Genomic DNA, 23,546 nt, shown 5'->3' with positions numbered 1-23,546 from the left:
TCATTTGGTAGACCAGGCTGGCCTCCAACTCAGAAATCCGCCTGCCTCTGCCTCCCGAGTGCTGGGATTAAAGGCGTGCGCCACCATGCCCGGCTCCTATCTCCATTTCTTAAGTGCTTGGATTATAGGTGCCAGGATGCCTGGCTCTGAACCAACTCTATACTGAAACACAACTCTTCAAATGGCTTATATCAAATATACATAGTGTTGAAAACTGGCTTCATTATGATTTTGGAATTGTTATTTATGACTTAACTTTAATCTTTGGGAGATGTTGGTAGGCAATCTATAGGCTTTCGTTTCATCAAAATGCCTTTTCTGTTTGTGTGTGTATTCAGTAAATATTAGTCAATGCAGATGGTGGAGAAATGAGAAAACAGTGCAGGAAGTGGGGTGTTCAAGCTCAAAGGTAAGAAGCAGAGGAGGACCAGGCAGCTAGCTGTCCTCCATCCCCATCTCACTGGAAAGGAAGCAGAGGAGGACCAGGCAGCTAGCTGTCCTGTATCCCCATCTTATTCTTTTCTCAAACCTTCTCCAAAGGTTCACGAGGCAGTTTTGGTTAGATGAAGTCATACCAGAGCCTGTGACGTCTGCTTGTGCTGACTGACACAATGGAGCCGGTGATGATGGGATACCTTGTGAGCTGGAGGAGACTTGTGTTGAATATGTCTGCTGTTTTATCTGACAGGCAGCCTACAAAAGGAAAGAAAATCATATGAATGTCAAAGAGAGAAGTCATAAGAGCATCGTAAAACTGTTGCATTATTGTGTTTTGAGAGAACAGGATACTCAGAGAGGAGGCAAGGGACAGCTAGGTTGACTTTTGTTCTGCCTCCTATTCAACTTGGCTTCTAAGGTACTTTGATGGAGGCTTGGTCAAAAAGGGAAGTAGGGTATGAGTGGAATATTAACTTGTAGTTTTGTACTTTTGCTGGCAAAGTCCCCAGTGAATATTGGCATTAACTAAGAAAGGAAGGGCTCCATGCCTTCCCAAGAGTCACGTAAAAAGCAGACGTGGTGACCTGATTTGTGGGCTGGATTCCAGTCAGGCCGTCCCCGGACTCTAGAAATACCTACTCCAGGTTCTGTTCTTCGGTGCAAGGTCCCAGTCATTGCAAGAACTTAGACAATTCTAACCACTCTGTATTTGTGTCACGCTTTCTAGTTTTGAAAACACTATTGCCGGTAGAGATACCTCAACCACAAGAATAGCCCTCAGCAAACAATATTATCACACAGCTAATTAGAGGAAGGTAGCTGAAGTCAGCTGTTAGAGAACGCTCCGGTCAGAGTACTAAGGAACAGCTGCTAGGCTGTGGCTCTGGGTGTTCACTTGGTTCTCTAGGCTTTTATCTATATATAAGAAAATATTTGATTTTTACTTATTATCACACTGGGAGAACAGTGGAGAACTTTTGGATCAGTTCTCAGCTTCTCTCTGAATGAGGCAGGGTGTCTCTTGTTTAATGCTGTGTACTTCAGGCCAGCTGGCTTGCCAGCTTCTAGCAAATCTCCTGCCTCCCATCTTGCTGTAAGCACTGGGCACCGCATCTAGCCCATTTATGTGGGTTCTGGGAACAGAACTCAGGCCATCAAGCTTGCTGCACAATGCTTTCAACTTCAGTGCCTCTCCATCTTCATACTGACTGGACCCTTACTTAAAAAGCCTTTTCCTGTTACATGTCTACTAATAAGAATAAAGTGTGTGGAGGGGTTATTACTAAAATCGGGGGCGGGGGGCAGCGCGGAGGCTCAAGGTTACTGAGCTCAGGGGTCCAAACAGATCCACGGCCACAGACAGCCATACTTATCAGTGTCTTTCTGTGGAGAGGGTCAGTCCTCACAACATCCAAGAACACACTTAAAGAAATACATGGATTGGGAAGTTCTCAGGCACTCATGAGCTTTGAGACTGCAGACGGTACTTGGCCTCCTCATCTGCACATTGCTAGGTGGGACAGCTGTACCTTGTGAGGTGGTTGTAAACATGAAAGAGAAATTAATATCAGCAATGCCTGCTCCCTCCCCCAGAACAAATTATAAATGACCCGTGAGCTTTGGATCAGAAATTTTAGGGTCAAAACACTCCATTTCCATCAGTAGCCAGTTGATTTGGTTTGCTGGAGTTCTGGTCACTAAACCACTAAAATCATCTCTCCAGAATTTAGCTATTTCTCTTCCCTCCCTCCCTCCCTCCCTCCCTCNTCCCTTCCCTTCCCTTCCTTTCCCTCTCCCTCCCCTCCCCTCCCCTTCCCTTCCCTTCTTCCTTCATTCCTCCTTCGCTCCCTTCCTTTCCTCCTCCTTTTTCCCCCCTTGGTTTTCTGAGAGAGGTTTTTGGGTCCCTCCACCCCCCCATGTGGCCCCAGCTGTCATGGAATTTGCTCAGTAGACCAAGCTGGCCTCAAACTTAGAGACTGGCCTGCTTCTACCCCCAGGGTACTGGGATTAAAGGCATGTGACACCACACAGGGTCTCAGGCATGCTATGTAAGTACACTAGTGTCAAATTGCATGCCCAGGCCTACACGTTTGTTCTTATTTACATGTTCAGCATACAATTTTAGAGAGTTTTCAAAGGCATTATATTTGGAAATGTTTGAAAAATCATATACATTTTTTTTGTGGGTTCAAGAGGTGGTGCCTCTGTGTAGCTCTGGCTGTCCTGGTAGGCTGGCCTTGAACTCAGGGACTCACTTGTCTCTGCCTCCTAAGTGCTGGGATTAAAGGCATGTGCCACCACACCTGTCTATCATGTACGTTCTATACACTCTTGTTATCTGCTGTTTTTAAATAGTGAACATTTTAGTGACATAAACATATAAATTAGGGCTAGAGAGATGACTTGGCAGTTAAGAATCTGTACTGTTCTTGCAGAGAATCCAAGTTTGCTTTCCAGAACCCATACCAACTGGCTCATAATCACTTGTAGCTCCAGCTCCAGGGAGGGGATCAGACTCACTCTTCTGGCTTCTGCAGACATTGGCACTTGAGTGTTTTTGTGTCAATGTGACATACACTAGGGTCATCTGAGAGGGGGGAGTGTTAATTGAGAAAACTGGTTTGCTCGAGTTCTGGCCACTACAGTGTAGGCAAGCTTATAGTGGATTTTCTTGTGTGATGATTTATAAAGGAAGGCCCAGCCCATTGTGGGTGGTACCAAATCTGGACAGGTGGTCCTGCATTCTCTAAGAAAGAAGGGTGAGCAAGTCATGGTGAGCAAGCCAGTGAGCAGCATTCCTGAATGGCCTCAGCATCAGCTCCTGCCTCCGGGTTCCTGCCCTGCTTGCCTTTGGCAATGATATGGAAGTATAAGCGAGATCAGCCCTTTCCTCCCCAACCAGCTTTTAGTTATGGTGTGCCATCACAGCAAGAATAACCCCAATTAGGACATGTATGCATGCTCCTGGATAGACGCTAGCCCATATAGATAAAAATACAATTAATCTTAAAGTATAAACTAGTTACTTAGAAATAAAAACCAGGATTTAAAAAGAAGGAAAATGTTAATAGCTACAAACATTTGACAGGGAAAAATTGATAGCTTACTGGGTGCACAGCAGAAGCCAGACAACCCAGTACTTGAGAGGAGAAGGCAGGAGATCATGGTCAGCCTGGGCTATATGGGTTTGAGGCAAACCTAGGCTACATAAAGCTCACCTTTCCCAATCAAACAAAGATTTTGGGCCTGGCTATTTCATTCATTGATTGATGTTGTCAGACCTCTAGCTTTTTAAGAAAAGTGAAACTCAAAATGTAAGGAACACTAAAGTTAGTATATTTATATATTTATCAAATTACCAATTCTTCCATTTGAAAATTGTATTCATGGCATTGTGTAAGATATGGTGGTCTTACAATTTAACTGCAAAAGGATGTCTTGGAAAAATATTTGTGTGCGCATTGCCCAGTGTGCCTGGGTGGAGCTCAGAGGACCACTTTCGGGAGTCGATTTTCTCATTACATAATGTGGATCTCAGAGACTGAAATCAGGACATCGGGCTTATTAACAGGCACCTTTACCCGCTGAGCCATCTTGTTGGCTTGTGGGTGCTCTTGAAACACCTGTTCTGGTTGTCAGAACAACTGGTGATAAGAGGACACTTCTGTGTGCCCAAGTGTGCTCCGTGACACAACTGTGCATTGACACCAGGTCTTAAGATACCCTTAACTCTGCCAGTAAGGAAGGACTTGCCGTCACAACCATCTCATTTGCTTGTGCAGACAGTTCATATGGCACAGACAGTTCATATGGCACATCACCCCACAGAGCAAACCCCAAACTCAAATAACGCACACTGTCAGGTGACTCCGATGCCTTCTGCTGCTCTGCCACCATGTTGTCATCAACCACCTGGGACAGGTCTTCCTGAAATGTAAAAGACACAGACAGCTAGCAACATAGATCTCAACTGTACCTTCAGCCTCTCGAAGGGACCTGGGCTTTGCATCTATCTCAAAAATGACCTCAAATAGCCCAAACACATTCTTCCCATTCTTCATCCCCAACCTGGATAAACCTGCACAAGTGAGCTCAGGCTAGTCCTATCAGATATTCCTTGTTGTCTTGTATTTGTGCTGAATATTAAATAAACTTCCTGATTTTCCAGTACCCTTTCCCTTTAAGATACTCATCTAGAGGCTAAAAGTACACCTGGCAGAGTTACTGTGAGAAATAAAGGTAAGCTAGTCCTCAACTCCAGGAGAGAAGCAAATGATCTAGACACGGGAGCCCAACACACAGACACAGATGGTATTGTCAGCTGAAATGCTGGCCACAGTGTGCACATCTGTTTCCATGTGTTTTATCCTCTCTGTGTAGATGGATTTAAGGCTAAAGCATCATTTGATGGCTTAGGATAGGCATGAGTTCCTGCAACCTGGTTTGAACAAATCATGGACCATGAAGAGACAGAGAGATGTTGATCTGAATGAGAGAGGATATGTTTGCTCTGGCACTCCTGGGTGGTGTGGGCAGGAAACAAGAACAGGGTGGCTTATGATACGGAATGTTAGAGGAGTTTGCAATCCTAGTTCCTTGACTCAAGCAAACGTGAGTCTGTATTTGACTCTTTCAGCCTTAATTCCCTGCATAATTCATAAATGAGGTGCGAGTGGGGAGGGTGTTAGGTCTCAAACCTAGGACAAACAGCTAGCTGAAATGTCTGTTAGCATATCAAAGACGATGCGGGTTGACAGGTCCCCAGCATCCCTCAGTCCCTACCAGTCAGAGTCATCCTGGCCAGCATCCCCCGCCCCTCAAGTTTCTTCACACAGACTGGGCTGGGCTGTCCTCCAGCATGGATTTGGAGACTGGTGCTATGGTCCTCTGAACAACAGGACTACCCCCACTCCCTTATTTTTAGGGCCACAAGTTTTTCACTCCTTTAGATCTCTGCCACTCTTGTGGGGAAAGTTCCTAGGAGCCATTTCACCCAACTCCTTACACTTTGCTACAAAACAGATTGTATGCTATAAGATGAATCTGTCACTTCATGCCATAATTCCTCCCTGGCCACTGGGTGGTGTCTTTTCCACACTCTCAAGTCTGGAGCCTTCCCCAACTCTGCCTTGTCCCTGGTTTTTGCTTGTTTATTTGTTTTTGTTTTTGTTTTTTTGTTATTCTTGGCAAGTGCTCACTCTCTTAAAGGTTTTTTTTTTTCTTTTTGATATTTGGTAGAATAAAACATGATTTAAATGAGTGCTATGTGCATCAAAAATTAAGAATTTGATTTTAAAAGCACTAGTTGAATTTCATACAGGCCAGCAAAGGATACACAATGTACTTGTGTCTGTGGCCTGACTTCACTGTGTGGCTTCACAGGTCAGAGAAAGGGCATGGAGAGGTCAATAATGGGAATATTGCAGAGTAAAACCCAGGCTACAGTAGAACCAGGAACCATGGCTACTACTCCTTCTGGGTTTCATCAAAAGCAAGTGCATCTCAGCTATGTTGATGATGCAAACCTATTTTAACAATCCCCATTAAGGGAGGTTTCCCCAGGGTCAGAAATCTTAAATATGAGTCTTTTCTATCAAATAGTGTATCACTTGTGTTTAGAACGAGGAATGAAAATCTTTTTATCTCTTTCACCTTGTGTGACTTGTGTGCAAATATTCCCCACAAAGTAAAACCCTCCTTTACTCAAACCCATTCTTCCTACTTGGAATCTGACGGCCTGCAGCCCTTTCCTCTCCCTTCCATTTCCCGTGTGCCCAGGATTTTCAGACCAGCCAGCTGAGTAAGACTGGGAAGTCAGGCCCATGCAATGGGAAAAACACACAGCTCCCTCCCAGCTAGAATAAAAACAATGCATTTGCTGGTTCTCTGTGTTCCTTCGGTATTTGAGCTACCTTCTTGATCAAGTGTAAAGTCTGCTTTGTGTAGACTCTGTGGTCAATAGCTGGTCCCTTTCTTTGAGGCCTGAACTTATTTCTAACACTAGCTATGGATCAAAAATGCTAATTTAGATACTGCTCAGAGAAAATACTAACTTGAGTTTTTTCCTTTTCTTAAATTGTTTTTACACTTATCTACTGTGTGTGAAAATGTGTGTATGTGTGAGTGTATATGTGCATGTGTAAGTGTGTGTGTGTGTGTGTGTGTGTGAGTTGGTACATGAAGGTCAGAGGACAACTTGTAGAAGTTGGTTCTTCTATTGGGTTAAGTCCACAGGTCAAGCTCAGGTCACAGGCTGGGTGGCAGACACTTTTACCAGTTGAGCTACCTTGCTAGCCCAATCTCCTTTTTAATCATGTGCATTTGTTCATGTAATTTGACAGCAGAGGAGTCCAGTATTTACCACTTTTCCCTACACACGGGTGGGATGATTATAGGAACAATTAATTACAGGGAATGAGACTGCATGGATCTGGGCCCGGTGTCTGGAAACCACTTTCCTCTCCATGTCTAAAGTGCAACAGGACGAAATGACAGAAGCAGACTGTGTGACGTCTGGCTCTGCACAGACCTTACTTCTCACACTGATTACCTTACTCTTCCAGTTGAAGGGACAGGGGCTACTGCTGCATGACAGTGTCAACCATGACAGCTAACAGCTACTGACTACCACTACATGCCAGTTGTGACCCAGTCATGCTACACATTTGTTGATGCGCACAATGGACTTTTGTGTTAGATGCTGTTATGGATTGTTTTAAGCTGGGTGTGAGGGTGCACACCGTAACAGTACCTGGGAGGGGGAGGAAGATGAGTTCAAGGTCATCCTCAGCTATATAGTGAGCTGAACCAGCCTGTGCTACAGGAGACACTGTCTAAAATGAACTAAAAACAAAACAGAAACCCCAAACCCAGTCATCTGTTGTTAGAGTTTGAGTGCCGGAGGCACAGAGAAGATAAAGTACTGCCATGCCAGAGCCCAACCAGACACAGCTTGTTCTCAGTAAGGCACAAACCCGTAAGAAAGAGAATGCACTTTTGCTTCCCAACCTCAGACAGAAGGTTGGTTTGCAGGTGGCTCTGTATTTAGATTCGTTACCAAGTCAGAACAACTTGCACTTGTTTATTTCTAACCTGAGATTAAAAACAAGACAGAAGCACTTCATGGCCCTGCGGTGACATCGGTCGCTTCCCTTTGTTTTACACACAGGCTTAGCACTTGCTCACATTCCCGCTACTGCACCAACAGAGCCCTTAGCGCATTTACATCTGAGCTCTGGGGCATTTTAGGATGCTGACTTTGCATCTTGGCTCATGAAACAAATGGGCACAGCACATTTGGTTGGCACTGACAGCCTCAGCACAGTGTGGGAGCTCCTAATAATGCTCGGGTCAGCATATGGCACTTCTGAGGGGTAGTTCTTAAAGGCATACCGGATGACAGTTATGGTGAAGGTAAGTCTGGCCTGAAATCCTCAAAGCAGACTGACTCCTTGTCTTGTTACCTTTCCTTTGCTGTGAAGAGGTCCCATCACCAAGGCAACTTATAGAACAAAGAGCTTATTGGGGCTTGCTTACAGTGTCATGACCATCATGGCATGAACCATGGCAGCACTCAGGAAGGCATGGTGCTGGAACAGTAGCTGAGAGCCAAAATTTGATTCGCAGGTAGGAGTGGGGGTTAGGAGAGATGGAGAGAGAATGGGAGAAGGAGAACAAAACTAAAAATGGTATGGACTTTTGAAACACAAAACTGACTGCTCAAGACCCACCTCCTCCATCAAAGCTATGCCTTCTAATCCTTCCCAAACAGTTCCACCAAGTAGGTACCAAAGACTTAAACGATAGGAGTCTATGGATACCATTCTTATTCAAAGCATAGCTCCTGTTCTAAAAGTAGGTAATTAAAGCACCCCTTCTCTCTGGACACAGTAACAGCCTAAGACAGACAATGGGACCAAACAAGAAGAGAAATCTTCAGATTCTAGTGACTCAAGGGAAGAGTGGTCCGCTCTGTTCTGGCAGAGACTTAGCCCCGGGAGTGATGCCCACACCAGGCTGAGGAGGTTGGTCCGGCTGAGGAGGGTCAGTAGAAGAGATCCCTTACCCACTGGTTTAGATTGTTTCTGAGTTCAGTGATGATTCTGTCCTTCCAGTGATTGCAGGTGGCACAGACAATTACTTTTGGTTAAGCAAGGTTACTAAAAACTCCAACAGCACCTGAACTTTTCTTTAAAAAAAATTTGTTGTTTATTCCTTGAGAGAAAGTAACCTTTAGCTTACATATTTATGCTTTGTAGTTCAGGAACACAGCTCAGTGACAAGCATTTATAGAGATCAACCCAAAGGAATTCTTTACATTGCAAAACTAGATTGCATCAGCTTTCCCCATTTCTTCAGAGTCTTTCATGGAGTCATAATTTTTGTAGAAACCTATAGTCACCTCTCTGGGTTCAGCTGAACTTGAGAGAAGTGACCACTCCCAGGGTGACAATAATGGACACCACAACATAAGACCACAAGATCCTTAGCCAGAAGTCTGCCCCTGAGGTGTCACCAAAGGACTGGAGGCCATGGAAGTAAATGTGCTCCACACACCGCACAACTGTCCTTTTAATATTTATAACACCAACTAGCTCTGGATGTGGAGTCTGGATGTTGTAAAGGTCAAACTCTCAGTCCCCTAAGTAGCTGGGAGTACTGGTACACGAGGATCCTTCCCTACTCCTGCCTCTTTGAGTCTGTATGTGGGTATGTGAGATATGTTCATGTGTGTGAGTGCGATAATGTGTGTTCATGAATGTGAGTATGGTGTGTGCATGCCATAGCATGCACGTGAAGGTCAGAGGTCAATCTCAGGTTTGTTTGAGATAGGGTCTGTTTGCCACTGCATACCCCAGGCTACCTGGCATGGAATCTTTGGGGAATTCTCCTTCTCTGCTTCCCATGGCATTTGAACTCCGGTCCCCATGCTTGCACAGCAAACACTTTCCTCACTGTTCTGTATCCCCATCCCTAACAATTACTACTTTAAGGTAGTTTTCAAATCCTATCTGTGATAATTATATCTATGCCTCAGTTTGATTAACTATAAAATAGGTTAATAATAGAGTTGATCTATTATTAATCTATTAATAATAGAGCTTATGGATGAAAAAAATGGTCTAAAGGGTTTTCTTGCATGCCTATGGGTTAATATTAGGACCAATCTAAAGATGTTATCCCATGCCCACACAATGTGGATTAGAATGGTGTTTCTTAGAGTAGACAGTGAATACTACAAACGCCAGCCGCCACTAATCTCAGCAGCTCTGAAAGCTCCTGGACAGCCTGGGCCACAGTCACTGTGGTGAGTGATGCCCAGGACACATAGGTCTTCATTATAAATGCTTTATGTCTGAAAGATTCTGCAGATTTATAGTTTCCTTTGAAAGACACCACAGCTTACGGTCTTAATATACAGGTCTTAACTTCTTCGGTCTTAATATTAAAGTAGCAACCGAGGCATCTCCAGGAAGCTAAACTCTCCCTCACTGGCCAGGGTCAGACATGCTGCTTCCCAAGAAGTCTAGGACTATGAAGGCCCCTGTGTGCTGCTCCTCCGTCTTTGATAACTGACTAGTAGGAATAATAGTTGTAGTATTCATTCCTCCATTTAGAAAAAAAATGCTCATAAAAAGTGGTTCCTTCCAGTTAGTCCCAAATTCAAGTTAAATCTCCTCAGTGAACCAGTCACTGGGCAGGAGAGGTGAGGTGGGTGATGTTCAGTGGAGGTGAGCAGAGGTTGTGAACTGTGTTAAAATGTACGCCCCCTCCATCTTTGTACTCAAGAGGTCACCTTCCTCACGGCTCCCCGTTCTCTGCTGTTTCCATACAGGAGGAAAGGGGACGGGTAAAAAAACAGCCCAAAGGGTTTTCTTGCATGCCTATGAAGTGGATTTGATTAGATGTTCAGTGTCGATTTTATGACTTGCAAAGGGAAATTTATCATCTGAGCAAATCCCAAGTGCTCTCTGAGGTGGAGATATAAAGAACAATGGTCTGTGAAAATGCCACGTATTTGAATGCACTTGAACTTTACATTGGCAATTTGTACACTGTCACAAGAAACAGCCAGTTTCCTGTTCCTTGCAGAGGAGTCCCCAGCCCTTGCTGTAGATGGCATTTCTATGGTAGATCTGAAACAGGAGTGGAGACTTACACAGTCACACCTGTTGGAAATACCAGTCAGGAAGAAAACTTTAACAAAGCTACAATCACTAGAAAAACTGAGACCATGTTTTACAATTGGGCGCCAGTGCTAACATCAGGGAACAATCTTAACCAAGCAAAGAACTTGATTAAAAAGTAAGGTTCTCCTTTCTTTCACCTTGCTATTCTGGCTCAAGTGGAAAGGGGGAAAATTCATAGATATCATGGTGCTATTTCTACAGAGAATGTCATACCATTTCTGTTTACTGCTTTACTGGTACAACAGGGGTGCTAGCTAGCAATGCTGACACTTGTCCTCGTTTAGTACTCTCACCTGAGTAAGTGACATCAGAAACTAGAAACTACATCAATGCACTAAAGGACAGAACTCCACAGAAGGTATGACATCTTCTCAGGATGTCAGTGTCTTCCTTCACTTCCCTACCCCTTCCTTTATAGAAGTCTCAACCTCCCACGTAAGAACACAAGCAGCCCTGTTCTCACCCTGTCTGTGTTTATCTAACCATGGCAGGCTCTCTTTAATACAGGGACACCACATGAAACGAAGTAGACTTTTCTTGGACAGCAGTTTTTTCAACAGGCTGTTACATTTTCTAAACAACATTTGGGGATAGATGTAGCTGATTTTCTAGAGAGGGGGAAAGCAAGGGAGACTAAAGAAATACTATGTGGAAGGGTAGGGACATAACTCAGTACTTAAAGTGTTGTGTGTTTGGTGTTCGACACTCAAGAACCTGCTAACTGGGCACAGTGGTGTGCAAACTGGACTCCCAGTGCTGGGGAGGCAGGGAGAGGTGGATCCCAGGAGCTGGCTGGGGAGTTTCGAGAAGACTGTGCCTGAGGAAGAGACTTGATGTGGATGTCTCATTCCCAACCCCGACATGTACATTCGCCCCACCACTGTATGTCAGTGTGTGGTGAGACACTGTGTTTTTATGGGGGGTGGTATATAAAATGAGGAACTCTCTGGTGGCCAGTTTCCCTGTTTCTTAGCAACCGTGGGATGTGGGCAGGAAGGTGCTTCACTGGATTCTGCCGTCTGTCAGTGCCCATCAGTGTTCCTCCACACAGGTTAGGTGCTCTCCTAAAGATGGACTCGAGCTCCTCCTGGCTCAACCCCATCTCTCAGAAGCCTGTGGGTCAGGAGCCCTCTGAGACATTAACATCAGTGACTCCGATCTAGAAGGTATTGGATCCTGACCTCTGGGGTTGGGTTAGACAAGGCAGGCAAAGGCCTAAGAGAGAACCGTGATTCTGCCAGGGGGCCGACGAACCAGCAACACACACTGACGGGGGAGTCTGTCCTGCTCATCCATCTGCAAAGAGAACTGGGAACTAGACATTTTGGGTAAAAGCTCCTGCACAGATGAGTTCCCATGCCTAGTTCTGGAGCCATGGACAGGGCTGGCTGCTGGGGGAGGGACTGTCAGCTTTCCTTAAGGGTGTGGGCCTTAGTAGGTCAACTGGGATTAAGTGGATACCGGAAAAATATGGAGCAAAACTGGAGTTGACAGGGAAGTAAATCAGGAGGGAGAGAAGAGAAGAGAAAATGAGATTAGGTTGTCGGAAGGGAGGTAGCGAGGAATTTGGAAGAAGCTATGGGTGGAGTTGAAGGTGAGTATAATCATATCGCTATGTGGTTTGTGAGTTGTATCATGGGTATTCTGAGCTTCTGGCCTAATATCCACTTATCAGTGAGTGCATACCATGTGAATGGGTTACGTCACTCAGGATGATATCCTCCAGATCCATCCATTTGACTACAAATTTCATAAATTCATTTTTTAAATAGCTGATTAGTACTCCATTATGTAAATGTATCACATTTTCTGTATCCATTCCTCTTTTGAGGAATATCTGGGTTCTTTCCAGCTTCTGGCTGGAATATAGGATTGGTAAAGATCTTTTCCCAATCTGTTGGTCTCATTATGTAGCTTTTGCTAATCTGTGTACAAGAAACTAAACCTAAAGCTGTATAGATCTGCCTGCTCCTGTCTCCTGAGTGCTTCGAGTAAAGGTATGTGGCACCACAACAGGCTAAGGCCCAACTAGAAATATTTTATGAGACCACTTATATTATGCTAGAAAATGTGTCCAAATTCAGGCTACCTTTCCTTTCTCAATTAGACCATGCATAGAATCCACTAGAAATGGTGAAGGAATTTTAGAATATCAGAAAATGAGTAAGATGGAAAGTGATAAAGTAAAGGGGAGAGAGACATAATAAGATGGGGGAGTCCAGTTATTCTTAGGTGAATTAGTATCCAAGAGCAAGTCCAGACTAGGCACACATGTAGTACACACACACACACACACACACACACACACACACACACACTTTTAAAGTGAAGCTTAATATGTCATACCTCTTAGGTAGTCTGAGAGTCATTTCTCTCGTGGGGCCTAGGAGCAGAGTGGACTAAAAATGACTTCTCTCTGCAGCCTACAGGGGAGCCTTGTTGGTACTGTCAGACTTTCCCAGACATAAGTAAATGTCTCCCTTTCATTCCCATTTCTTCTAAGGATTAAACTGGGTCTGCTACAAAAAATTATGTTGCTTTTAAACACCTTTTCTCTAACATATCCACAATGATACAGTGTCCCGAAGAGTTATATTTAATGACTGGACTTTCAGTGCGAAGAGTTATATTTAATGACTGGACTTTCAGTGCGGACATGCGCCCTGTCTCTTGAAGAGGAAGGGGAGTCCTTATGTCTTATTATTGCTCCTTTTGATACGGGGGTCTTGAGTCACAAGGAGATTGGCCCAACTGTGGTTTGCTACAATTTCTACTCTCGTTGAAGATATAACCCTAATTTGTTTACACCTGAACAAATCTGTTCATTGTTGGGGATATAATCTAAGACAGTTTCAATACATTAGTATTTCTAAAAGTTGAAGAATGGTAAATAAATGGATGACTTCTCAAATTCCTTCAAGTAAAATAAGACCACAACCAGATTTGAACTCATGTAAGGGTTGTATTTCTGGAGATTTATAAGACACTGTGAAACACAGAGGGACAGGGAAAATCCCACATTCCTTTGTAACAACTGTAGCCAACTTTGAAGTGATAGGCACAATGCAGAAAGGCACATTATGAAAAAAGGCACGGACACATATGGGCCATTGACCTATGTAAGGAAATTAACTTTGTGTCCTCATTTATAAAGGAATGGTCACCATCTTCATGGATACAGAACACAGCAGGGAGCCTGGTTCAAAGTAGACAAACAACAAGATGTCCTATCCCCCTGGAGGGAGAGCCACACTTCTCTCATCTGATAAAGTTCTAGTTCATGAGCAAGTAGGTGTCTTTCACTCCTGTGTTCATAGAGTTATTGCAGTCCAGACTCTGGAAATACCCAGGGGTGAACTGAATTTGAAGGAGTGGCTGGCTGTCACTTTAGTCCTGGACAGTACAGTTCAAGCACGGTGGGAGAGACCCCGTGCTTTGAGAACTTGTCAGTTGCTGAGTTTCGGAAAGCTCTTCCTGACTCAGAGCTCAAGGTACCTAGTGACCAAGACTGCAGGCAAAGCGTCCTTCCTAGGAGGTAAGAAATGCAGGCCCTGCACCCCTCCCCTGCACCCCTCCCTGGGCTCGGACTCTCACCGGTTTGGAGCTTTCTGGTTCAGGCAGGTGTTTAGCATCCGCACTGCTCTCCTCCTCACTGCTGACAGGTTCAGTGCCACCCAGATCCTATGGGACAGTAAAAGGCAAGCAGAAAGATGTTATTCTTCATTCCCACTGTGTCAGACCACACGCACTGCACAGCCTTGGGTGCAGAGCTCCTAATGCCTCGGTGGACACTGTTCCCAAGGGAGCCGTTCTGCCACATTCCTTTGTAGAGAAGGCCAGCAGATGTCTCCGTCCATTCGCTTTACTAGGCATTGATTACTGCTGGCTGCTTTCAGTATTCCTTGGGGATGCTGGTCCCTGCTCTCTGTTCCAGGCACAGGATGGCAGTCTCAGGTCAGATCCCTTGTTTTTGTCAACAATCTGTCAGGAACAGAAACCTGGACCCTGGGGTTTGCTAGGTCTGGTAAGGAGCCCAAAAGGCATATGAAATATCGGATGTCTGTTCAGTTAGTTAGCAGAAACAACCCCTGCTCAGTGCTCCCTTGGTGGAAGGGGAGAACCAGCTGCTTTGTCGCCGACACCTCCCCCAACGCTGAATAAATGCAATAAAAAGCAAATGGATTTTAAGTTCTTTTGAGTAAGAGTTGATTTAGCTTTGACCTAGGTAGTGCTACCTTTACTAAGAGGCAAATTCTACTTTTGCAAGACACAGGCAATATTTTACAGAAAAATCTAACAGCTTACTCACATTCTATTTTTAGGCTGTTATTGTTAACTTGGACCTCAGAGTATAAACATTAAATTAATTCTAAGCCCCCCCCTCCTTAAGTCTAGAGACTCTAAAGTCATGGGATTCTGTAGCAAAACCGATTTTCTTTTTAAAATGTCTTTTATTGGGCCAGACAGTTGTGCATGCCTTTAATACCAGGGAGATAGAGGCAGGCAGATCTCAGAGTTCTAGACCACCTTGATCTACAGAGTGAGTTCCAAGACAGCCAGGGCTGCACAGAGAAACCTTGTCTTGAAAAAGCAAAAAACAAAAACAAACAACAGAATGAAAAAAAAAAAAACTTTCATTGTTTCAGTTTTATCCATTTATGTACTATATGTTAGTTGTTTTAACTCCTGGTTTCCATCTTCCCTTCCACTAAAACCTTTCTTGTCACATGTCCCCTCCTAATTTCTGTCTTTTTGTGTGCGACCCACTGAGTTCAATGAGAGTTTCGTGCCTGAGCACAGGTGGGAGGTTATTTACTGGAAGAGGGACAAGAAAAGGACACTTCCTTTTCCATAGATGGTTAACAGTTCAAAGCCCTTCAGGGGAGGTGTGGCTTATGGACCTTCCCCTGGTTCCTGATCTGTGATGAAATGTTGACTGGTCCAATCCCGTGCAGGTATGATGGTCTGTAAGCGCTGTGAGCAATGCGAATTCTCTAAGTGGTGCTTTCCTATAACTGTATAAAACAAGTATAGAAACACACCCAACAGTCCCCACAGGACAAGCCTGATATATCCTGGTAAGAAAAAGGATAATACACACGCAAAGTGTGGTTACAAACAATCATAGCACCGGTTCACTAAAGTATCCTCAGTTCCTTGTATTCTGCAACTGTACTATAAACATTCAAGCACTGTGTCAGACAGTCTGATGACCTCCTCTTTATTTTTCTAGTATGTGGATAAAGTCTTGGCATAAGAATGCATTAAAGGGACTGGTTAGATGGCTCAGTGGTTAGGATCGCTGACTGCTCTTCCGAAGGTCCTGAGTTCAAATCCCAGTAACCACGTGGTGGCTCACTGTAATGAGATTCGATGCCTTCTTCTGGAGTGTCTGAAGATAGCTACAATGTACTTACATATAATAATAAATAAACACATCTTTAAAAAAAGAAAAAAGAAAAAAAGGAATGCATTAAAGACACACTCTGTGTGGGACAGTCATCCGTCAAGTTACACCCAGTACAAGCAATAAGCCTAAAACCCTGACAGCAGCAATCTCTGGTTAAGTGTCCCAACAGGTTCACTACACTACATATATTGATTGTAATTCTGAACACTACGTCTGGCGACAATGCTCTTTTTCCCATGGAGTCTTCATTATTTACCCAGCCAACATCTTGTTCACATGTATGACCGATTAGGCTCCGTGTCAAGTTCTCCTACCAAGGCATCAGTATCGGGCCTCAGCCTCACAGAACATAACAGCTGTTTCTGTGACCAGGAAAGTCTTACAAATGCAGCTGCAGTTAGGATTCTCGCCTAAACCCACAGTTGTCTGCCGTTAAAAGTTCCCCTCCGCATCTGCCTTGTGAGTTGTACTCACTATTCTATTTCATCCAGCTTCTACTTGATGTTGGGGCCAATAAGCAGTGTAGCAACCTGGTTCTTCATGAATCCATTTTCATGTTTTAGCTAGTGATAAACAATCTAGTTGGATGATGGTATGTCCTTTGAATGCAAGAATTGTCAAACAACTGGAAGGACAAAGGCCAGTACCAACAGTCTAGAACACTCACTCCTGGAATTCTTGGTCTCAGCTGAATGCCCTGGCTAGTACAGTGAAGGCTCCCTCCCTCAACCTTCCACCTACACCTAAGAGAATGCACAGATTTGAAGCAAATCCTAAACTATTTGAATGTGACCCATGCTGGGACTGAACAATGAAAGCACACTGGGCGAAGCCCTCCTGAGCCACTGCCCCTCTGCTGTAATAGTAAAGAGGCTTTCCTTGCGCCTTCTCTATCTTTACTGTTGTGGACTGAGCTGGTCACCAGAAGAAAGAAGCAGAAGCAGAAGGAGCTGACACCGGAAGTGGTTAGTGGGATCAGGCTGAGCTGGAAAAGTGGAAAGGCTGCCCGGCTGCTGAAGGAGAGATTCAAGAGATTCAAGAGATTCAAGAGAGTAGCCAGGACAAAACAAAGGGAAACACAGGCTGGAAAGATGAAGCTGATGGGGTTTTGATAAAAGGCTGTAAAAAGCCAGGGAAGAGTTGCTGCTAGCTCTGGCCACTGGAAGAGCTCCAGAGAGCTAGCAAGCCTATGTAGCAGGAACTGTCTATAAACAAACAAACAAAGAACAAAAAGCTCCCAATAAAACAAGTACTGGGTATCGTCATCCACTACAAAGTAATGTTTCAGTAAATGATAGGCCACATACAAAGCAGGTTCCTTCCATGTGTCTCAGGGTTTCTACTGCTGGGATAAAATACCATCCAAGAGTAATGCTTACATATCTCAGTCAAGGTCCATCACCAAGGGAAGTCAGGGTTTCTTAAGGCAGAAATCTGGAGGCAAACTTTGACGCAGAGGCCATAGAGGAGGACAGCTTCCTGCCTTTCTCATGGCTGGTTCAGCCTGGTTTCTCACACGCTCCGGGACCACCTGCCCAGCATGGCACTACCCACACTGAGCTGGGCCCTCACCTCAATCATTAAGAAAATGCTCTGCAGGCTGGCCTACAGCCCAGTCTGGTGAGGACATTTTCCCAATTAAAGTTCTCTTCTCCCAAATGACTCTAGCCTGTTTCATTGATGTAAAACCAAGCACATGCATCACACATTGATGGTAACACTGGTGTAAAGAAACTACAGTGCCATCAATCACCTACAAGTGCAGCATATATAATTATGTACATGCATATATTTGATAACATGCTAAATGACTACTTACTGATTTATGTACCTAATATACTATACTTCATACTGCTTTATAAGAAGCTTCTAAGACAATGTACTATTCTGACACCACTCTTGCAGCTCCTGTTTATGGTTTCTCTAGAGGGTATCACCTCCTCCTCCATCATTCATTAGCATCTCTTTTGCATCCTCATTATTTATGCAGGAAATTTATCTGAGGAGACTGAAAAATCTTTGATGCCAACATCTGTGCCTTCTTTCATGACCTTTGTCTGATGCAAGTATTCAGTCCTCCTGGGTCTGCCTCACTTCAAAGGCCATGTTTTAAGCTGTACTAAGTCCACCTTTTAACATTCTCTTCTGCTTTTAGGTGGACATGCCTCCACTGAGGAGGATACAAAATCAAATTCAGATGGAGAGGAGACTCAGGCCAAAACCAAAGCCCAAACCAACCAAATAAACAAAAACAAAACACACACAAAAAAGAGAGGAAAAACCAGAGGAATTGAGAATGTCTTAAACAAGGCATGTACTTACTTTTTCTAGGCAAGCTAAAGGTTATATAAGAGTGTCTGTGTTTAAACAACGCAAGAACAAAATTGTAACTTCACTGTGAGGACAACATGGCTCACACAGCGAGAAGCCTTTATAATCCCCCACTTGCCAAGAACCCAAAAACGTGGCAAACAGTCGGAGACAGGAAAGGGAAGGAGGTCAGCGGCATGACTCTGAGGAACAAGGATCCCTGGTGGCTTGAGGACCATCTGGCTGAAAGAAAGTGGCTGCTGACCGAGTGAGTCAGTTCATCCAAGGGCGGGTGGATGTCCACTTCTCTCTTGCTGATCTTCAAACCACCTGTTCCATGTGCCTGGCTTGGCTGAGTCTGCGCACAACAACTCCCCCAGAAACAGGCAAGTCAGGACGATAGATGAGGAAATGCAAAGGCAGTGCGTGTATCAGCACAGCAAAGATGGTAAAGGTGTATATGTGTGCATGTTCGCATGAGTGCATGTGTGTGTGCATGCATGCATATGTCTTACTAAGGACAATTTTCCCACACTTTCTAACTTTCTAAACTTCCCTTTCTCTCCTGGGTTCCCTGGGAATCTCCAAATTAAGGTGATGATTTTTTTTTTTTTAAAGTTAAATGTTTTAACTTTTACTACTACTACTACTACTACTACTACTACTACTACTACTACTACTTAAAGAAATGGGGCCACACTGGGCTGGGACTCAGGCCTGAGAAGTTTTCTTTTGTAGTAAATGAGAACAAATACAGAGACCCAACTAGACAGCCCACAGAAAGTGAGGGACCTTGGAACACTCAGCTCTAAATGGGCCATCTTCATCAAAGCTCAGGAATTTGTGAAGAAAAGGAAGGAAGCAGAAAGACTGTAAGAGCCAGAGGGGACGGTGACACTAAGGAAACAGTGTCTTTGAGACACAACAGGACTGACACATATATGAACTCAGAGAGACTGTGGCAACATGCAGAGGCCTGCACAGGTTCAAGCCAGATGGCCCCAGAGGCTATCTCCAAGTGACAACCACTTGTAAAGGAAAAAATTAATTGTCTCCAATGGAGTCTAACTGGGTATATAAACCACACTTAAAGACAGGCTCCATGACCAACATACAACAAACTCTATGGTGATTTTTGTAGATTTTTTTTTTTAATCTCAGTGGTTTTTTGTTTGTATATTACAGTTCCTGGTTTTTTGTTTGGATGTTTTTGTTTTGTTTTGTTTGTGTGTGTATCTGTGTGTGTTCCTTGTGTCTTTTTTGGGCTATCAATCCATCCATCGGTTTGTCCATCTGTCTGTCTGTCTGTCTGTCTTTCTTCTGGTTTGTTTCCTTTCTTTTTAATTTGTCTGTTTGTTTTCTAAATAGAGAAGCCCTGGCACTGAATGGATGAGTGGAGAGGATCTGGGTGAAGATGGGGGAGAAGAAACCATGACAGGGACAGTGTATGACGTTTTAATAGTTAAAAAAAAAGTGTGTGAGTGTATGTGTGAGCAAGAGCTCTCACACAAGCAAGAAAGCACTGACCCCGGAGCCCACCGGCTGGCTCAGCATAGTGGTGACAGACAAGCTCTACCTCATGCAGCTACGACACTGGTGCTAAGATCTGAACCCAGGCTCTCATGCCTGTGCAGCAGGCGCCTTACTGAGTCCCTCCCCAGCCTCCCAACTCAATAATTCTTGAGAAGGTCTCCATACATGGCCCAGGCTGTCGCTGGATGGACACCCCTCGTCTCCACCTTGAATACTGGGGTGGGGGCATGTTCTGCTATACCTTGCTTGCTAGTTTATTTTTCTGCTACTTTCATTTTTTTCAATATACAGTTTTTCCACAGATTCTTACCAACTGGATAGAAAGAACCTTAAGGGCAAAGCGTTACTTTATTTGAGAACAGAGCATCAGTCTGGCTAAAGGGGTTCTTGTGGCTTAGAAGACATGTCTAACAAGATTCCTTATCCAACAGCTTAAGAATACATCAATAGAAATATCTGTCTTTCTCTGATTTGAGATGTCATTAAGGGCCCTCTGTCACTGGGTTGGCACTCCCTCTCAACAGCTTTTCAGAAAGTACAGCCTTGGGGCAAAAGGAAACTAGAAGCCCCTGCTGTAGAGACAGGATCCAGGCCTCCTCATGGAGGGATGCCGTGAATATCTACATCCTGGTTCTAGCTGAGTCCTCCCTATCTCTTATGGGATCACTGCAGTGACTTGTTAACTGGGTTTCCCTCCTCCGTTGAGGCATCTTTCTTTGAGAAATGTTTGTTTTATTTGTTTATGATGTATGAGCACATGTTTTGGTTCCTAGGTGATTTCAGGGCAGGCTGTCAGGCTCTGCAGCAAGTGCCTTTATGGCAGGGGGCACCTCAGACCTGTGACCTTTCTACTCAACTAACCCTGGTCAGATCATCTTGTTCAGGTGCTTCCGGGACTTCCAAGTGCCCACAGCACATCATTCAGACATGCTGGAGTTTAGAATTCTTCTCTCTCTCATGTAACCTCAGTCTAGTTCCCCACAGTGTCTATTATTTCATTTCATTCACATCCCTCTCTACTTCCCAACTACACACCCTTCTTCCATGTTTCAGTTTCTTCTACCAAACCTTCTTTTAAGCACACGGAGTCTCACTATGCCACCCAGACTGGTTGGGCCCATGGTTCTCTTGCCTTAGCATCCAGTGTTGGGAGCACACACGGCAGCACTAACACGCTTTAAAATCCACCCAAAAGGGGCAGTGGTGGCGCACGCCATTAATCTCAGCACTTGGGAGGCAGAGGCAGGCGGATTTCTGAATTGGATGTCAGCCTGGTCTACAAAGTGATTTCCAGGACAGGCAAGGCAACACAGAGAAACCCTGTCTTGAAAAAAAAAAAATCAAAATAAATAAATAAATAAAATCCAACCAAAAAAATGAAATACACACTCACATTCACCACACCAATATCCACAGTTACAAAGGAACAGAACACCTAAGCTTTTGTCAATGGACAGCTGGAGGAGGGAAATGAGGCTTATAATACAACGTGTAAACCTACCCGTATTAATAACTAATAATAATAATAATGATAATAATACTTTGTGATGACACGGGCAGATAACATGAGTAGGTGAGTCAGTTATTCAGAGTACAGTATCACATGATTTCACTTTATCTCACAGAAGCAGAAAGTCGTGCTTACTAGGGGAAAGAGTGGTGGAGCTGAGAGAAAGTAAGTCAAGGGCTCCAAAATTTCAGTTAGACTGGGCAAATAAGGATAAGGCACATAAAATTAAACTGCAATTAAAAGCAATGCCTGTAGTCTTGAAAATAAGAGTTTTTTTTTTCATTTTGTTTTTGTTTTTTGTATTATGTGTTGAGTTAGGATATTGTTATATAGCCCAGATTAGCCTGGAGCACATATGTAGCCCAGGCTAGCCTTAAACTCACTATTTTTTATCCTTGGCCTCAATGCTGGGATTATAGGTCTGCAGTACTCTAAAAGATTTCAAGTAATATTAGTGAGCATGTGGGCATATGTACACACACACACACAAACAACAACAAAAATACGTGAAGAAATGCATGCTATCTTTTGGGTTAGCCATCCCATAATGTATACATATTTAAAAAACAATGTTGAATCTGGTAAATACATACACTTTTCATTTGTCAATTCAGAAATTAAGAAATTTAATAAAAGAAGGAAATCATATTTTGCTCATAATCATTGAAGAGGGAAGTTCCAGATGCTGGAATGTGTGTTCAAGGTAGTAATATGAGCACAACCATAATAAACTCCCAGTGTGTGCCAGGAACAGTCTGAGCATTTCATAGTGCTAATTCTAACAGGATGAAGATTCAAACTGCAATGTGCCTACTTACACACTGTGCTACACAATGCTGTAATGGTCTCTCCATGGCCAAGTATGTATATAGAAATGCTGACAGCACCATGGAAACACATGGCTGTGTGGACTCTTCTGACTTAGGACTTGATTCTTATTATTCCCTTTTGGTAGACTTAGAAGAGGCTTCATAGAGAAGACAGGCTTTGGGAGGTTAACTGCCTTTACCAAGGTCACATGACCAACACACAACTTGTAGAAAGAAAATCAAACAAGCCAGCACCACACAGCGACGCCATCACGCAGTGATCCAATATTCTGCTAGTGTATTTTCTCTGACTCTCCTAGCACCTAGGGGCCCAAAATAACTGGCTGGAACTTTGCCAGACATTAGAGCTTAATAAATGTTTCCCAAATGAAGGGAGGAATGTGAGACATCACTAGCATACAATAAAAGTCAGGCCACATTTCTGTTGTGAGGTTCAACTTAACAGTGGCATAGCTGTATTTAATATATAGTGTGTGGTTTAAACTGGTTCTGCTGTCATCCACCTAATAAGTTATGCTTGAAAGCCCACAGAACCACCTACACATAAAGGCAGAGTGACTGGCATGTAGGCAAATGAGGGCAGCTTGGTGACGAGAGCTCACAGAGTTCATGCCACCTAAAGGAGGGTGCCTTTCCAGAGGTGACAGTCACTAGAGCCACCAGAACAGAGAATGTAATTCAAATGGCAATACTGTAAAAGAAATTCTGAGATGTATCCTTAAGAACGAGGGGTGGTGGTTCGGATAGATGGCTCAGTGGTTAAGAGCACTGGGCTGCTCTTCCAGAGGTCCTGAGTTCAATTCCCAGCAACCATATAGTGGCTCATATGTAGTGAAATCTGATGCCATCTTCTGGTGTATCTGAAGATAGTGAAAGTGTTCATAGACATTAAATAAATAAATCTTAAAAGGAAGGAAGGAAGGAAGGAAGGAAGGAAGGAAGGAAGGAAAGAATTTATGTAAACACCTTGTTTGACTTAATTCTCCATCAACTGAAATGCTGAAACCGGCACACTGCATTCAGCTATTGTGATTAGGATCTTGAAAATTATCAGTGGAATAATTTCTACCTCATTAGCAGTGCACTTTATTTAAAAAGAAAAATCAGGCCAGGTGTGCTCACTTTTGCTGCCAGCACTTGGGAGGCCAAGGCAGGCAGACCTCTATGAGTCTGAGGCTAGCCTCCAGTCTGGTCTGTATACGAGGATGAGTTCTAGGCTAGCCAAGGCCACAGAGTAAGACTGTGCTTTAAAACCAAACACCAAAACCAGCCAACCAACCAACCAACCAACCAGCCAGCCAACCAACCAGCCAGCCAGCCAGCCA

At 43.9% G+C, this 23,546-nt stretch overlaps 1 protein-coding gene across 5 annotated transcripts in view; it reads right to left on the bottom strand.

Annotated features, from left to right (window-relative positions):
- Patj (PATJ crumbs cell polarity complex component) overlaps nt 1-23,546 on the bottom strand; it is a 312,739-nt gene that overhangs the window by 69,373 nt on the left and 219,820 nt on the right. For 4 of the 5 annotated variants that reach the window (XM_021200048.2, XM_029539756.1, XM_021200050.1 and 1 more), the window contains 3 exons: nt 14,223-14,309; nt 4,294-4,365; nt 576-693 (listed from right to left, as the gene is read on the bottom strand). In XM_021200048.2, the coding sequence (XP_021055707.1) occupies nt 576-693; nt 4,294-4,365; nt 14,223-14,309 (277 nt within the window). The remainder of the gene's footprint in view (nt 1-575; nt 694-4,293; nt 4,366-14,222; nt 14,310-23,546) is intronic. The other variant, XM_029539757.1, reaches the window with a different exon arrangement.

This window comes from Mus pahari, chromosome 6, assembly GCF_900095145.1.
Source record: "Mus pahari chromosome 6, PAHARI_EIJ_v1.1, whole genome shotgun sequence".
In the NCBI taxonomy this organism is placed as follows: Eukaryota; Metazoa; Chordata; class Mammalia; order Rodentia; family Muridae; genus Mus; species Mus pahari.
This window is presented reverse-complemented; position numbering and strand designations above follow the sequence as displayed.